At 43.8% G+C, this 17110-nt stretch overlaps 3 protein-coding genes across 3 annotated transcripts in view; 1 reads left to right on the top strand and 2 right to left on the bottom strand.

Annotated features, from left to right (window-relative positions):
- The window catches only part of LOC116395097 (aldehyde dehydrogenase, mitochondrial-like), a 5579-nt gene extending 1281 nt beyond the window's left edge, over positions 1 to 4298 (bottom strand). Inside the window, exons 1-4 of the mRNA XM_031868666.1 lie at positions 4110 to 4298; positions 1410 to 1514; positions 761 to 901; positions 81 to 160 (exon numbers count right to left, since the gene is read on the bottom strand). Of these exons, the coding sequence (XP_031724526.1) occupies positions 81 to 160; positions 761 to 901; positions 1410 to 1514; positions 4110 to 4226 (443 nt within the window). The 5' untranslated portion in view covers positions 4227 to 4298. The remainder of the gene's footprint in view (positions 1 to 80; positions 161 to 760; positions 902 to 1409; positions 1515 to 4109) is intronic.
- Positions 4299 to 4608: 310 nt separating this feature from the next.
- Positions 4609 to 11617, top strand: rbm42 (RNA binding motif protein 42). The gene is made up of 12 exons (XM_031868688.1): positions 4609 to 4938; positions 5202 to 5258; positions 6364 to 6499; positions 6675 to 6744; positions 7356 to 7418; positions 7621 to 7775; positions 7980 to 8144; positions 8869 to 9003; positions 10074 to 10191; positions 10596 to 10693; positions 10932 to 11028; positions 11173 to 11617. The coding sequence occupies exons 2-12, from the start codon at positions 5203 to 5205 to the stop codon at positions 11283 to 11285; spliced, it is 1206 nt and encodes a 401-aa protein (XP_031724548.1). The 5' UTR covers positions 4609 to 4938; position 5202; the 3' UTR covers positions 11286 to 11617.
- The window catches only part of ppox (protoporphyrinogen oxidase), a 6156-nt gene continuing 648 nt past the window's right edge, over positions 11603 to 17110 (bottom strand). The window contains exons 2-13 of the mRNA XM_031868687.1: positions 16514 to 16600; positions 15828 to 15962; positions 15523 to 15638; positions 15275 to 15407; positions 14961 to 15105; positions 14201 to 14394; positions 13927 to 13987; positions 13648 to 13766; positions 13294 to 13407; positions 12417 to 12566; positions 12270 to 12312; positions 11603 to 12185 (exon numbers count right to left, since the gene is read on the bottom strand). Of these exons, the coding sequence (XP_031724547.1) occupies positions 12052 to 12185; positions 12270 to 12312; positions 12417 to 12566; positions 13294 to 13407; positions 13648 to 13766; positions 13927 to 13987; positions 14201 to 14394; positions 14961 to 15105; positions 15275 to 15407; positions 15523 to 15638; positions 15828 to 15962; positions 16514 to 16597 (1428 nt within the window). The 5' untranslated portion in view covers positions 16598 to 16600 and the 3' untranslated portion in view covers positions 11603 to 12051. The remainder of the gene's footprint in view (positions 12186 to 12269; positions 12313 to 12416; positions 12567 to 13293; positions 13408 to 13647; positions 13767 to 13926; positions 13988 to 14200; positions 14395 to 14960; positions 15106 to 15274; positions 15408 to 15522; positions 15639 to 15827; positions 15963 to 16513; positions 16601 to 17110) is intronic.

Here is a 17110-nt window from a genome sequence, read left to right on the forward strand (position 1 = left end):
TATCACGGTTGCATTTTGTGTCGTTGTTTTGAAAACGTTCTGCTTCACTTGTGGCCCAAAAGGAGCTGTGTGTTCTTTACCTGAAACATTTCACCACGGTGGGCACATCCACGGTGTAGGACATGGTGTATGGCTTCCCATTGTCAAGGGTCTCCAGTTCCTGTGCAAACGACACAATATCAGAATTATGGATGAATAATGGTAACCATGGAAATAAAATAGCAGTCGAACGGACATTCAAATCAACGTAGCAGGCTGGTCAGAGCGGCTGCCATTTTTGTGTGCATCATTGGGACCGTTGTTGTGGGCTAACTTCTGTACAAACTAAACTGATATCATGCAAATCAGGAAATGACTCAAATTTAACAACTCAATGCTTCATTCAAAAACTCACAGAAAAAAAAAAAAAAAAAAAAAAAAAAAAAAAAAAAAAAAAAAAAAAAGGTCACAGCGTAGGAAACCACATTTCTAATTTCCTGTAACCAGTGTAGCATTAAAGCAGGGTGGAGTTAGCAAGCTAGCTCGTGAACTAGCCAGCTGTCCACTAGTTAGCTAGCAATTAAGGCACAATGGTAAATGCCATTTTTGGCATTTTCTCTGAATGGTGTGCAAAAAGAAAGACATTTATAAAAGGGATGACCAAGAGGAGGAATACACAATAGCAATATTGTAGAAATTTAACTACCAGATTGTCAGTTTTAGACAATCTGTACTGATCTATTCTGGTTCCTTTGTGTTTTGACATTTAACAATGACTCACAGCAAGGTAGGCAGCATCCCTCTCAATGGCATCGGCCAATCGGTTGAGGAGCAGGCCGCGATGAGAGGCGTCCATCCGTCGCCAAGGGGACCCCAACCTGAAGGCATCACGTGCTGCTTTCACCGCCTTGTCCACATCTGCCTGGAAATATAAAATGATTCACTTGGTGAGTTTTAAAAGTATACTCCTGTGAAAACATATCTTTGGGGATCAAATGCTGGAGGGGTTAAAGACAGTAAACTGAAGTCAAAACAATCAATAGCATCTAAAGTATAATCCGTTTCTCTGTTGATTCATAGATCATATATCCATAAAAACACAACTTCTGTGTCACGCCATCAATCAATATCTGTAACGTTTTTTAACATTCTCGTTGTTTTGAATCCTTCAACTTTTGCCATTTCATTGTTTGCATTCATTATTACTATATTTTGATTTTATTCTCAGTTTTATAATTACAATATGTGCTTTACACATCTGCCTTGTGTAGCAGCTACACGTGCATTTTCATTTCAGTTGGACCTACCGAGCTCAATTTCAGCTTAGTGTTATTTTCCAGCTCCACTAAATGTCCCGTACAAATGCTCCCCACCTTCACTGGAACATAAATGAATGAATGCAGTCTGTATATATCAGACAGTGTGTTTACCTTGTCTGCCTCTGCAACTTGACAGATGACTTCCCCAGTCGCCGGGTTGATGGTAGGGAAGGTTTTCCCGCTCGTTGCATCCTGCCACTGGTTGTTGATAAAGAGCTGAAACATTAAAATGTATCATTACAATGGCTGCATTCATACCAGAACAAAGATTTTGTTTACTGCTGAAGTAAAATAAGTCTGATTGTACAGAAGTCTATAAGAAAATGAACCCACTTCTCACGTGATTTAATACAGCATGATGTCCATTTTTTAAATGTTTTACTAATTCAAAAATTACGTTACTGTCTTGTTGTCGTGAGGACATTTTTGGAAGAGCAGGTGAGATAGATAGATAGATGAACTATAGAGTGTGTATGATGATGAAGAAAATAGCCTGTTGTATGATAAAAAAGGCATGGTGTTATGTTCAAAATTTCTTAAACAAAAGGCAAAGGAAAAAGCCCCCCTCCTTGTTTCAGAAGAGAAGAAGCATGCAGAGGAGAAGAGGCACTACACTATCAATAGTAATATTTCATGAAATAGAGGCCCCATCCGCACCACACGACAGACTGGTGTGTCCGCCTCATGGTCCAGATGAGGTCTGATTATCTCCAGGGATTCAGTTTCTTTATCTCTCCAAAGTCTCTGAAATGTCTCATATTACACATTCCTTAACCCAGTGGTTCTCAAACTGTGGGGCGCGCCCCTCTAGTGGGGCACGGCGGTATTGCAGGTGGGGCGCAGAATTTTTCTATTTCAAGAACTTTATTCATACCTGCAAACTTGTCGCTTTTCGGCGAAATTCGCCGTTTTAAATCAAACTATATCATCCACGTGAATCGTGTAGATCCGTAGAGGGGTTTTTTGCGGGGCGGTCAACTGGCCAGCCAGCGTTTCTCAGATTGGAGTGAGACGAGGAGAAAAGGTGATGTCGTGATCTTCACAATAAAACATCTCTGATGGGACGTGTCGAGTCTTGGCCAATCAGCGTTCAGATGATGTCTACACCGTCTTTCCCTCCGTTACAGTTTAAGTTCCGTTATGTCCCGTTATCGTTCAGACTTGCTGGGTTAAGTTAACGTCCACTGCATGCGGAACTTCGTGGACTGTTAACGTTCGTCATTATCACGATTTAGGAGGAAAAAACGTAACGTGATGAAACATGAAGCCCCCCCGTGTTCCGGTTCAGTTCACGCGGTCACTCGTTAACGTTAAACCCGAACACCGGCGGATCTGGTTGCAGGTTGTTTGTTTGAACTCAAAGTAGAATGAAAGGCCCAGATACTGATGCGATGATGAGGTCAAAGAGCTTCAGGAAGAGGAGGCTGTTTGTGTAGCGCAGCTTGACGCAGGGCTGAGATGTGAGTGGAGCTGGGCCTGGATAAAGGTGGAGGTCTAAACAGACGCGAGTACAGCTTCCTGCTGTCACAGTATTTTAAATACATTGATAAGGCAGGGTATGCTAAATGCAGCCTCTGCTCCAAGGAGATAAAGTACAGCAACAAGGGCTCACATGCCCTCTCATCACACTGCCAGACACTGTTCACTGTAATGACCACAGCCAGTGTACTAACAGTCCCAACAGTCCCACGTGCTGTTAAATCACAGCTATTTTACTTTTAGAATGCTACATTTTAAAGCTCATATTTAAAATAAAATGCTCCAGATATGTGTGACACATATCTGGAGCATTTTGTTTAGTTTTGCACAGGTTGCACGTTATTGTTGTTTTGAAAAGATATGCAGTGTAAAACTCAGTAAAACTCTTTATTGCCAAATATTTGAACTGGTTTTGTTTAGTTTTTCACAGGTTGCAGTTTATTGTTATTATCTTAGAAAGATATTCAGTGCAAAACAGGTGAATTGCAGCCAGAATAAGCTATTTTTTGTGGGTGGTGGGGCATGAACATTTTTCTGCCTCCAAAGTGGAGCGTGACAGAAAAGGTTTGAGAACCACTGCCTTAACACATCGATCAGCTCAGTGATTGGCTGAACCCTTGGACTTCAGTCGGCCACTTCCTTGACACATTCCTCCCCCCTTCTTGAAGGCTGTGCTCAGAAACATCCCCCTCTCTCTGACTTTATGGCGGTGTCATAAATTCTCTGGTTTCTCTCACAGTGCACAACTAATTCAGTAACGCTCCCTTTAGTTTAAACCTTCTACAAGTAAACATATTGTAACACATAATATCCATCGCTAGGAGCGCTTTGAAACTTACATTCCTCACAATGGCCATAAACGCTTTGCAACGTTTGTTTCCCCTGACAGGAGTAAGACGCAGAGGTTTTTCTGTCATATGACTGTAAACATCACAGACTCACGTGGATTCAAATCAGAAGGACGGGAATAACCTCACCCTTCACCTAACGACATGTAATTTATCTCTTCGGATAGGAGATATATAATAGGATTACGCAATTGGAATTTGGCCAGATTCCCCACTGCCCCATGACTCTCGTTTGTAGGCTGCTCCAGCACTTCAGACACCGTTAGCGGACAGTAGTTCAAGAGAAAGTTAGTCCTGGACCCTGGTCGTAGCGTATCCAGCACGTTCTCCAAAGCCAAAGCAAACCTTAGAACGTTACTTCATCAAATTGAGAATTACATCCTCGGTGTTACGTTACATTGTTTTAAGCGTTTCAGTTATGTTCTCCATTAACACACACTTGTTGACTGCCCAGTTGGGCGATGCTAGATGTAGCCTAACTTACCTTGTTGTAGTGGACCTCCGGTTGGGTGTTGGGTGCGGGGATTGCAGCCGCAGAGTAGTGACACACTGGCGGTCTGCTCAGTCTGGGGAGGGTCCGAGAAAACACGGTACGGATCATGGTGCTTTCTGTGTCCTGCAAGCAAAGGCGACTCTAATAAAAATCTGCGTTCCGCCTCTCGTGGAGATCGGAGAGAGGGGGCGGGGCTAGTCCACGTTCGTGCGTCCTGTTTGGCAAAGGTTTTGTATTTAATTTAGTTAAATATTTGAAATACTAGTCATTCTGATCCACACTCCATACCAGTTATTGGCGATAATTCACCAAATTTTTGTTTGCCCACCGAAAATATAAGTAGAAAAAGAGTGATCTCTGATCAACCGTACACATGTAATTAACCCTCCGAAGCAGAAGATGGCGGTACTGAGTTTAGATGCTAACTTAATACTCTGGTTGCCAACCGCTGTAATGTAACCAACCCAAGAACGCGAAGAAGAAAGCTATCCTCATTGAAGGTAACCCATAGCTCGTACAGCATGTAGTGCATCCTTCTTTTTAATTTAAACATGTATATTCCTACAAAGCAACTAGGTTAACTAGTGTAGAAATCAATAAGATAATCCCGCAGGGGTTAACGTTGACGTTAGCGGTTAGCTGGCTGATACTGTAACGTTATTTAGGTTCTTTGCTGGTTCTTTGCTAGCTTAGCTACCGTCTGTTGTGCTAGCTAACGCTACATAACGTTAGCTCAGTAAAGAAGCTAAGCGTGTTAAGTCAACTCAGTCAGCAAGAGGCAGCGATTCATATCGAAAGCGGCAACAATATATACATAAAGGTAAGCACAGTCATTGGTAACATTCATATGGTCATCATTCAAATAACGATAGACTTAAAATTAAACGATGATCCCCATTGAAACTACTAACACCGCTACTTTTCTAAAAGCTGTTAGGTAGCGCACTGTTTTTTAAGGCTAAATGACAACATTGGGGCCTTTTGCAGTGAATATATCTGCAAGTATTCAGTAGTTACATTGTTGTGCACGTTATCTAGATTGAGGCATTGTTTGGCTGGTCTTTGATTAATGTTGTTTCACAGCATGGCGCTCAAGTCAGGAGAGGAGCGTCTGAAAGAGATGGAGGCTGAGATGGCTCTGTGAGTATAACTGCTTTATACTCACTCTACGCTTTTAACTTATTCCAGGTGCTACCGAGCAACACTAGCAAGTATATTGTATCTGGGCGTAGAAAAAATCAGGTGGGCCTAACTCAACACAATTAGGTTACTGTCACCATAAAATGATGGTATGTATCATTAAGACACATGCAGATGACAAGAATCTGTGAGTTGCTCTACCGCTCACACAACGAGATATTCGTCTTGTCCCAGGCTGATGTCATGTCAATGTTAGATTGATCTCAGACTAGGTGTCACTCACTAATGTCATTTCACTTGGAGAAACCTAAGACTGGATAAAATGATCACAATATTACAAGAAAACTGTGTGAGAGTTCACTGTGGGGCAGATTTGCTGCAGTTTTTAGATGCAAACTTGATGCCTTCTTACCCAGGCACGTATCAAACAAAGCAAACATCTCAAACTCTCAGCGACTCCGACTAAAACTATCTGATACTATTTGCAGTAGAGGTCGACCAGTTAATCGGTTTGGCCCGATTAATCCGAGGCTTGACCCATGAAGTCAGTGTGGGCCTGAGATGCATTTAAATCAGAGTTAACTTTATACAAGACAGCTTTATTCCTGAATCATTAGCATGATGAGGTTGCTGGTTATAGTACGGCATTATTATTGGACTGAAAATAACTGCTGCTCTATCGAATGCATGCAGTCTCTGTTTAGTTCGCAGGCATGGTCGTTACAACTTAGCCCGCCGTAAGTGCAAGTTCGGCACAACTAAGGGCCACGTCTGATCGTCTGAGGCCGATTCACCGGGTATCGACTTTTTCCTGTTGTCATTCCTCAGCCTTTAAAAATCCACTATTGATCAACGTCTAATAAATTCAGACCAACAGACTCTTAAGTGTAACTGCAAGAATGTCATTCTTTGATTTCTCTTCATGTTGTATAGCTAATATCATTAATTTATGTGTGGTATGCATTGAAAGAAAATGTTATGATCTTCTTCATCTTGGGTAAAACGGCCCAAAAGGGAATCTTGTAGTTAACCCTTGAAGAGCACCGTTGGCGGTCTGACCCCCCAGTATAAATACCCGTCTGTCTCTGTGCTTGTCTTGCTGCAGTTTTGAGCAGGAGGTTCTCGGTGGTCCAGTGCCAGCGCCAGGAAGCCCCCCTCTCATGGAGGCCTTACCCATAGCTCTTTCTGTCCCAGCGGTTGAAATGGTGCGACACATTATCGGCACCAACACCTACAGACAGGTTTGTACCACGCTAGTAGTACCTGGTTAGTTGAGTCATGAATGTGCTTCTTTTGTCTGAATGGCAAAATACTGTCAAATAGAGCTGATGGAGAAAATGATGTTTCCTGTTCTTTGTGAACAACATTCACCGTGTCGTCTTGTTTGCTACCGTTGGTCCTCTCTCTCTCTTGTAGGTCCAGCAGACATTAGATGCCAGAGCTGCTAGTTTCGTTGGTCCTCCACCGCCGGTCTTTGCAGGACCAGGTGAACATAAACTCTCTCCGTAAACACTAACTATGGTTTTGCAGTAAAATACCCGGTTATGATGGTTTTCAATTTGTTTCAATTTGTTTTTATTTTATTCAATTTAGTTTTTAGTAGGTTTTCAGAGTGTGTTTGCTAGTTTTAGTGTAGTTTCAGGTTTTCAGAAAGATGTAGTTTTTAGTTTGACAGTTTTTTGGTTTGTTTTAGTTCAGACCGGGTATGATGTCTCAGAAGTATGCTGCTACATATTCATACACAATACATGAATGGAGAACTGGCAGGAATGGCCATAATGTTTGAATCTTGTACTCTTTCACTACCACACTTGTTATATTCATTTTCATTTATTTTCATTTGTGTTTGGAACCAGACAACCAATATAACTTCAGTTTATCATTTCAGATTTCCTCTTAAAGGATATCATTTTTTTAATTTAGTTTCAGTTTATGACTATTATTACTTCTTATTTTCATTTTGTTTATTATAATAACCCTGAAAATACTATGCAGCGAGTACTATGTTCATCATCATTCAAAGTATATATACATATATAATTTTATAATGGAGAAAACACTCCTTAACACTAACTGTGTGACTTGTGTCCGTCCCAGTCCCTCCAGTACGTCCTCCCATGCTGAGACCAGCCTTCGTCCCCCATATCCTGCAGAGACCTGGTAAGGCTCCTTCTAGAGAAGTATTTCCTCTTCAAATACCACATTCATGAGAACCTCTCTCTCTGGGTTTGTGATGTGTCTGGATTTAAGATATTTAAAAGACCTTTTCTCTCCTCTGGCACCCCTGCTTGACTCTCTGCTGCCGTTCGTGTGTGTGTGTGTGTGTGTGTGTGTGTGTGTGTGTGTGTGTGTGTGTTGACAGTTGGTCCGAGGATGCAGATGATGCGTGGTCCTCCAATAGCTCCTCCTCTGCCCCGGCCTCCTCCACCGCCTCCCATGATGCTCCCTCCTTCCATGCAGGGCCAGACACCTCCGGGTGCCTCTCACCCCAACCAGCACATGGCCCCCCACCCTCAGGTCAGAGCTCACAGTTTGGCACGACATCCGTTTTCACCTCATCAGTCTGCGTGGTGGCACACTGTTGCTTTCTGTCTTGCTGTCAGCAGTTACTCTTCCTATCAACACAAAGAATATGGGTATCAACTTTATTTCTCTCTTGTGTCATCACCATCGCTTTAGTTATTCTGCAACCTGTCTTAAGTTCCCTCTGTGTCTGTCCAGCTCCGCAATATAGTCTCGATGGCCCCGCCCACAAGACAGGGAGCTTTGCCTCCCGGCAAACAGACGCCGTCGATCATCCAGGCGGCACCGACCGTGTACTCCGCTCCTCCGGTCTCGTCTGGACACAAAAGAGTGGACGTTCGAGCTCAGAGACAAGCCAGAATGGTATTTGCCCGTCGAAGCGTCATGAGCGCTCGTTGTGTGCTTGATCTGTCGCTTCATGTGATTTTTAATATTTAGCTTGTGTTGCCTGGACATGTGTGTTTGAACACCAGTGACGGCATCGCTTCCTGAACAGAGACGGGTTCCTTTTGTGTCGTGGTGTATTTTTAAAGGGGATGTTCTTAAGAGGTAAACGTTAGAGGACTATAGGTATAACTAGACTTTTATAATAACTCTGATTTAAATAAAGTCCCTTTCCCGCTGGACTAAAACTCTCTAACATCTGGCTTTTGTATTCAGTGGGAAAAAGTTACAATCAGTGTTCATTCCCGGGACATTGATATTGGATATTTATCTGCTGATGCACAGTGATGTAAACATGACTGTCCGGTGGACTCCCTGACTTTTGCACCTTTATCGGTGCGTTGAAGTATATAATGAATAAAATCAATTTAATAAAAAAAGAAGAAGAAACCCCCGTAACTGTGTTTACTCATCCTGTTGTCAGGTGCGTTTGTGATGTCAAACGTGACACATCAGAAAAGAAACAGAAAGGTATACGGGTCCAGTGGCAATATGAAAGGAGTCCGTTGTTAGCGGGATGCCCCGTGTTTAAAGAGGCTGCATGTAATGTTGGTGGATTGAGGCTTTACGTGATGCTGCGTGGTGTGTGTGTGTGTGTGTGTGGAGGAGTCGTGATCCAGTGTGTCTCATGTGGCTCTTTCAGGAGGAGCTGGCGGCGCGGGTAGCAGAGCAGCAGGCAGCGGTGATGGCAGCAGGTCTGCTGGACAAGAAGGAGAGCGAAGACAGCGGCGCCGTCATTGGACCCAACATGCCTGAGCCCGACCCCCCCCACACCGAGGTACACTGAACACAGACCTTAGTCATGCGTGATGGTTGAAGGACACTTTGGTAATCGATTACATGATTAACTTTGATTGCACTTCGAAAATTAGCAGGGAATTTGATTTCAGTTACATCAAAAAAAACGTTTATTTCTGGTATGTTCATCATTTTATAGGGGATTTATTTTCGCCATCCCCGTTCATATGATGTGTGGGTTTGCTGTCACAAGCTCTACTGCCATGAATAGAAAAATACACTGAAGATGGAAATGTTTCTCAGATGCAGAATCAGGAAATCTGACCTGAACCAAACCAACGTCCACAAAAGTGGTTTCACTTAATATTTAGCGTCACGGAGCAACATTCCCTCTAATGCACAGAGAGAAGTGTAGCTGTGCTGTGATACAGCATGATGTATTACCGCCCCATGTGTCATCACAGCTATCTGTGTTTGCAATTGGAAAAACTGGATAACATACAATTTTAACATTCATATTTTCAACTGAATTATTTTCTTTTAAGAAGAGACGATTAGTAGATGTGTACACGATGTTCTTACCAAAGCTGAGAGCAATGAAGAACTGCTACAGAACAGAGTGGAATGAAGGAAGGAACGTTTCCACCTCACAACACAATGTTTCATTCAGGATAGATACAGTATAGTATTGATTAATGACGAGAATCTACCAAACTGACCCCAGCTCCTCAGATGGAGGTTTAAAATGTGACTCCCTCACACATGTCTATTGTTTTTTTGTTAAAATTAAAAAGACTTGGAAGAACATAGAAAGATGGATTTAAAGAACATTTTCATGCTCTTAGAACCTGTTGGGTAAATAACTGGACGGCAAATTCGCCGCTCATATTGCAAAAACTGTAAAAACAAGGAAGCACCTAGACTTTAAAAATGGAAAACATTATTGAAATATTACCTCTTAAGTATTTAAAGGACAAGTTCGGTGGACAGCAAGGAGGCGAAACAATTTCACGGAGCCCACACATTTTAAGGAACCCTGGGTATAAATGTTAACTTGTCCTCTGTGTGTGTGCGTGTGCGTGTGCGCGCGCGCGTGTGTGTGTGTCGTAGCCTGTGGAAAGCGCTACAGAGGACAAAAAGAGAGCGAGGGCGGAGAAGGTGAAGAAGTGTATCCGTACTGCAGCGGGGACCAGCTGGGAGGACTCCAGTCTGTTGGACTGGGAATCAGGTACAAAGGCTGCTGGGACAGACGCACTCCGTCTTCAGTTTAAACAGCACCATCACCAGGAGATGTGCAGGTTCTAGGAACGACGTAGATTACTTGTCCACATGACCACTGCTAGTTTTAGGGGTCTGAAGAGAACGTAGATAAAATTGGCAGTTTGTGTAATATGGCCGTATGCAGAGAAATGTACCAGTGTTCCCACAAACTGTTGTGGTGACGTACGGAAACCCGAATCATTCTTTCACTCCACACGTGTTGGATGTCACTGAGCTGCTGCCTGGAACAAATAAGAGTAGTTAAATGACATATGGCGGGTGATGTCGATGCTTTTACTTCCTGATCCCCTGCTGCAGGGTAACGGTGACACTGTCTGAGTCGTAACACCTTCGTGTGAATCCTGTTTTCAGATGATTTCCGTATATTCTGCGGTGATCTCGGCAACGAGGTGAATGACGACATCCTGGCCAGAGCCTTCAGCAGATACCCGTCTTTCCTCAAAGCTAAGGTTGGCGTGACTTTTTAATGTGTTATTTGCCACATGAATTGATGGAAACACAACATATTTATGTATTTTTTTTTATACTTCTTAAAGCCTTTTTCGTGTGATTAATATATACAGAGCGTGAATATTACGCGGCAAAAACTGATTTTTCTTTTGCTCGCTGAGCAGAGATGTGACGTGTCTTTGTCTCACCGTGTGCACATCGCGAGACAAATGAAATGCTCACAATTGTCCTCATCAGGTGGTGAGAGACAAACGCACAGGAAAGACCAAAGGCTACGGCTTCGTCAGCTTCAAGGATCCAAACGACTACGTCAGAGCCATGCGAGAGATGAACGGTCGGTCTGAGTGCGCGCACACACACACACACACACACACACAGGGTCATGTTGGCACGTGGGGGCTTTCGATGGTCCTTGCTGTAGATCTGGAGTTGGTCAGTAATCGGCTGCCTCTGTGTCTCTCTCTCTCTCTTTGTCCAGGAAAGTATGTTGGCAGTCGTCCCATCAAACTGAGGAAGAGCATGTGGAAGGACCGCAACATGGAAGTGGTGCGCAAGAAGCAGAAAGAGAAGAAGAAACTGGGCCTCAGATAGGGACAGTGTGTGTTGTGTTGCCCAGTGGACCGACAACATTGCGTAGAGCGTGACTCTCTTTGGGATCTGTCCGATCAGGAGACGTACTGAGATTGTATAGGTGTCGACTCTTTTTTTTTTTCTTCCTTAAATAAAACCATAATTTCGTAGTTATGTTCATTGTTCATTGTACCAGAAGAGCTTTTTACTACTTGTATGAGTACTGATTGGGATTCAATTCCATTGTTTGGTCGCTGTATTTATATTAGTTGTTCCCAAACTTTTTGGCTTGTGACCTCGTTATGGACAAGAGGTGAAAGTATTTCTGACAAATAAAATTTTCTTTACTTTTATTTATTTGACCCAAAATCACAAATGTTCCTCAGAGGGCTTTACATATGTACAACGTATCTAACCCTGAAATCAGTGGATGTTAATAACAGCTGGTCATATACGTCAAAACAATCCGGCTTTACTGTACTTAAAGTGCAAGTCTCATCAGCAGGAGAATCAGATGTGCTGAGAAGCTATAATTATAATTATATAGCCTGTTTGAACCAGATGTGTGAATGTTCAGACACTGTACATCAACACAACCTCATTCTATTAAGACACTAATATTACAATTCAATATTGATTCTACGCGGTGGTGCTGAAGAGTCTTGGCATCTCCAGGGAAGATAAAGAAAGATAAAATGTTTTACATATAGGACACTCATTCTCAACAATCGTCCGTTAAAAAAAACTATTTCTACACGCTGTCATGTTCCAGTGTTGACCAGCTCCGTCAGACTGTCCCCAACAGCTCCTCTGCAGCGGTTCGCCCGCCGAAGATAACGTCGTTGACTGACACGCCGTCATAGGAGGAGCCAATCAGAGACAGCGAGAGACTCTTCTCCTTTATGAAGCTTCGCATGGACTCTGGAGAGGCAGACAGACCCACCTTACAATGACATTTCACCACGCGCTGTGAAGGTTCAGTTCTCAGGTGTAACGTCTACTCACCTACTCTCCGATAGTGTCCTTGATAGTACTGAGGTATGCAGTCCTGATGAGAGGAAACACCAAAGATTTCATCACATTTACAAAGATGCAGTAACAGTATCTGGTTCAGAGGTATCATTCATGGGCACAGACACAGTCCTGTCTTACCCTCTGTAGAGTGACCCGACTCCAGCTGGGCACTGTAGTGACTCCCAGGTGGCTGCTCACCGCCTCCGTGGCTCTTGCTAAAAGTCGCTCCTCCGTCACCGCCTCTGGGGCCCCAAACGCTTCCTGGAACCAGGCGCCACCCATCATCACCTAGGAGACAAGTTCAGCGGACTCACTCAGCTGGACCAGAGCCGCGTGGCTGGGCTGCTTACGTGCTCTTCACTGTAGGTTTTGACAAGCAGCAGCTTTGCTTTTAAAGCTGCAATAATCCATATTTTTATACGATCAAATGATTGTATGTTATGTCGCACATAGTGACGAGGCCGCACGGAGTTATCACCGGGGAGCCTTTTAGTGTCATTCAGCTCATTGTTTTGGTTTTGTTGTGTCGTAGAAGTGTTTCACCTTCCCTGAACCCAACCAGAACAGCTCTGTAACCCGAACCACAACTTTACGCAGATTAAGACCAAAACGAGCCAGATGTTGGTGGAGATCAAACCAGAGTAAACGTAGGACTTGCGTTTATCATGTGGACACAAACATGTCTCCAAATGAATAATGATGTTTCTCTGTGTGAGTAAAAGGGTAACTGTTTGCCAACACATTCAACAGAACTGTATGAAGTTATAATAATATGTCAGATGATGTGTTTACAGCCACCGTGATACTTACAAAGCGTTTTAAATACTACGGTTTAGTGTTGAACAACTGTTGTTGGCTCTCAAACTGTTCTGTCTGTCTCCATCTCTAACTACCTAATCTTAGCGTGCATTTGTTTTAGTGCAACGACAAAGCAGAAGATCATGTGTTTCACTAGCTGATCAGAGATGTTGCCCAGGTAAACAGGTCCACGTGTGAGTGAGTGAGTGTAGCGTACCGTCAGTCTAGTAGTCTGTCCGTCGGGTCTGTTGTGTTGAGGGAAGGGAACAGAGTCGTAGACCACTCCGAGTAAACCCCGATCCTCTGACGATGGAAGCAGGTGACCGAACCCCTGTCAACAAACAACACAAAGTCAGCGGGCTGCATCGTGTGTGTGTGTGTGTGTGTGTGTGTGTGTGAGAACAGGACAAGAAGCTGCTCGTACCTCAGGGAAGAGGGATGCATTAATTTGCTAATTTTGGATTTTGTTTTTAAATACATCGACCACCCTCTAATCCAAAACCCCCGTTCAGAATATAGTGTGTGTGTGTGTGTGTGTGTGTGTGTGTGTGTGTCCGACTGTAGTTCTCACCTCTACAGGCAGGACGGAACCCTCGTACTCCAGATTTACCACGGCAACTGTTACCGTGGAGATGTCCTGCAGCAGCTGGATGAGAGGTTGACAGGAGGCGGGCAGGACTGAGGAGAGGGCTGAGGGGCAGAGAGAGGAGTGAAGGCAGGAAAATGATTTATCTTTTTCTTCTGTCATTTTTCTTGTGGGTTCCATTGTGTTCGGATTAGCTCAATAATAATCAGAGGACACCAGGAGAGCCGACTGATGTGATCCAGTGTGGAAGACAGAAGCACTTGCCTTTAGCAGGCAGTGCAGAGATGATGTGGTCAGCTGACATGACTCCATCCTCCAACGTGATCTACACACAAACACACACAAGCTTCTCAAGTCTCCGTCTCTCTTCGGTGCACTGTACATTGTCAAACGTTAAAAGTTACCGTTGAGTTATAAAAATGGATGATTTCCATCATAAGCTAGTCCTGCAGACAGGGGGACTAACTCGCCATGCTAAACCAGCTAGCATCCCGTTCATAGTCACATTCAGGTAAATGTATTTAGTGTCGTCACTCACCGTCCACCCAGAGGCTGAAGGACTGATGCGTTGAACAGCTGCCTCTCTGTGAAGCTGCACTCTGCCGCTGCGCTGCAGGTACTCAGTGATGGACTCTGGGAGGGACTCCACTCCTCTGCTCAGGGACCACTGGGCCCAAGACTCCTCAACAGATCTTTGAGCCAGAGGGCCAGGGGGGACCACAGGAGCCGGTCCTGAGGGGTTTTCACACACACGACTTTAGTCCAATAAGGCCCAAAAGATCACAGACAGACACAAGATTGAAGGAATGCAGCTTCAGAGCAGATCCAGTGCCTTAATAAATCGCTTTAATACAGGACAATAAAAGTTTCATCACATCCGTGTGTAGCATCTGGTTCTGTTCAGTTGTGACATCCACATTTCTAATCCCGCCTACAAAGCTCTGATTGGTCCACTGTTTCTCCAACCGGAGAAACAGTGGTCAACAGCAGTACTAAACAAACTACAAACTACAGACATGCTGCTGGTGATTCAGAGATGTGGAACCAGGCTAATGAGTTATGCATATCCTATCAGGTACTGTTCCACTGGAAAAGTTTCAATACTACTTGGTGCTGTGTGATATCTGTCAACACCCAGCTCTAGTAAAGACCCAAAACAAAGAGGTTGATGAGATCTTGTCTGTTTTGAACTGATTTTTAGATTGTATGGGGGGAGGGGTTCATTCAGGTGTCTCTGCTGCTTAGTGTTACGTTCCCCTCACAAAGCTCAACAGGGAGAAGAAACAGAAGCAGCGTACCTGAGCCCAGCAGCATGCCCAGAGTCAGAGAGCCTCTGCGCTGCTCTGCATTGAACAAGGCAGGAAAACAGGAGCGCACACTCAGCTTCCTGCAGTCCCCGGCATACACACCGCGACACAAACTGTCCACAGCTATGTCTGCCAGCTACACACACACACACACACACACACACACGGGAAGACAATAACATATTTATCTTAGGCTGAGATGAATAAAGTGAGTGTAATGTAATCGTTGTTAAAAGATGAGTTCACATTGTTTTTGAGTCTATCACAGTAAAATCTGAATGAAGACCGCTCTGAGCCCCCCTCACCTCCTTCCCCAGCCTCCTGGAAACAAACGAGTGGATGGACTCGTCGTCCTCCTTGCCCTTCTTCACCAGTATCTCCGTGGCAACGCTCAGCAGGAGGGGACGAGAGAAGGGCAGCACGGTCCGCAGGAGTCCACTGTGAAGGACGAGACGGAGAGCCAGAGGAATTGATGAAGCGGGGATTTAAAACATTAGTCACCAGTCAAACCATCCTGTCAGAGTGTCTTCAGCGCTGACTCAGCGAACCTGACCTGATTCCTGAAGGCATCCTGTGGAGCTCTCTGTTGACGTACAAGTATCTGTTCTTGGAGGCGACGTGGCTGTAGGTGACGGGCAGAATCTCCCCCCCAAGACCCAGGTCATCCACCTACACACACACACACACACACACACACACATACACTTTTTAATAATTAAATTATTTTGAATGTCTCCAAAAATATCGTAAAGTCATCATTTATGATGCACCAGCAGTCGTTTTCATCCGTAGTAATAAAGGGATGAAGTCCTGTCTTCCCTCATCTTGGAATGCTTCATCGCTGCGTTTTAAACTCACCATATTGAGTGTGTTGTGTCCCACCGCCCCAGCGGGTCGGATCCCTCTGGGTCCGTGTTCAAACACCGCCCCATCAGACCTCCTGGTGGACCACAGCCAACCTCCGAAGCGAATGCTGGACTCCAACACAATGACCTGGAGGAGGACAAAAAGAGAGAAACTCTGAGAAGTTGAGTCAGCACGATGTTGAAGTAGAACATACAGAGAGAGAGAGAGAGAGAGAGAGAGAGAGAGAGAGAGAGAGAGAGAGTCCACAGATTAAAGTGAAATGCAGCAGAAGGTAGTGCTGAGGGGACGGGTTGTCCTGTTCATGGACCAACACATTACATTCTGCTAAACTGCTTAACTATATATTTAGCTCTGATTTCTTCTGATCATCTCCAAACTCAGCCTGCACATTTCTATCTTTTCATCCAGGCACCCGTTACACATTGTAATGATAATGGTGTTATTATTGGTAGCAAGTGCAGATTGATTTGAAATGCATTTCTTCATAGAAATAGAAATAGTAAAATAATTGTTATTAATAAAGTAATCATGTAATAATTACAATTAAAACACAAATGAATCTTAATATATATATATTTTTAGGTTTTTGTTTTATACTGTTTAAACTGTACTGAATGGTACTGTATCCACAGATATAGTTTGAAATAAGATCATGTGTGTGTGTGTGTGTGTGTTACCTTGGTAACCTGGGGGCTCTTGCACAGGTAGTAAGATGCTGCCAGACCCCCGATGCCCCCTCCAAGGACTGCAACTGTTGTCATTGGCTGATTGCAAAACACAAGTGACACAAAAGGACAGTTCAGTGTGTATGTGGTGTATGTGGTCTGTACAGGTCTGTACAGTTCTGTGGTGGGACAGGGTGTGTCTGCTACATGAGGCCTGTTGATAATGATAAGGCGTCTCACTCTGTCCCCCAGCTGTCTGTCCAACTGTCTGTCTGCTGCAGACTAAAGGTCAGCCTCATACTGAGGACTTCTAGGACTTTTTCTTTTTAACTATTTAAAAGTGCAGAAATGAGCTGAAGCAGCGTCTCCATCTTCTCTCCTACACACCAGTTTAACTTCCTGTTCTCAGTGTCTCAGTTGTTATCTGTCTGCAGATGCTACACTACGTTACTGTCTTTGCTTCCTGTCTCACTTACATTACTTGACCAACCAAATTTATATAAAACATTTTCTTAGTATATATTATTGTTATTATAAAAGGTGATGTTTCCATATTGTTCATAATATATATATATATATATATATATATATATATATATATATATATAT

Source organism: Anarrhichthys ocellatus, unplaced genomic scaffold (assembly GCF_004355925.1).
Source record: "Anarrhichthys ocellatus isolate YVR2014 unplaced genomic scaffold, GSC_Weel_1.0 scaffold43, whole genome shotgun sequence".
NCBI classification, from domain to species: Eukaryota; Metazoa; Chordata; class Actinopteri; order Perciformes; family Anarhichadidae; genus Anarrhichthys; species Anarrhichthys ocellatus.

Excerpts from the sequence above, each read along its gene's own strand:
- rbm42 (XM_031868688.1), top strand. The coding sequence starts at position 5,203 with ATGGCGCTCAAGTCAGGAGAGGAGCGTCTGAAAGAGATGGAGGCTGAG. Across the intron at positions 5,259-6,363 it reads ATGGAGGCTGAGATGGCTCT|TTTTGAGCAGGAGGTTCTCG; the intron begins GTGAGTATAACT and ends GTCTTGCTGCAG. Across the intron at positions 6,500-6,674 it reads GCACCAACACCTACAGACAG|GTCCAGCAGACATTAGATGC; the intron begins GTTTGTACCACG and ends TCTCTCTTGTAG.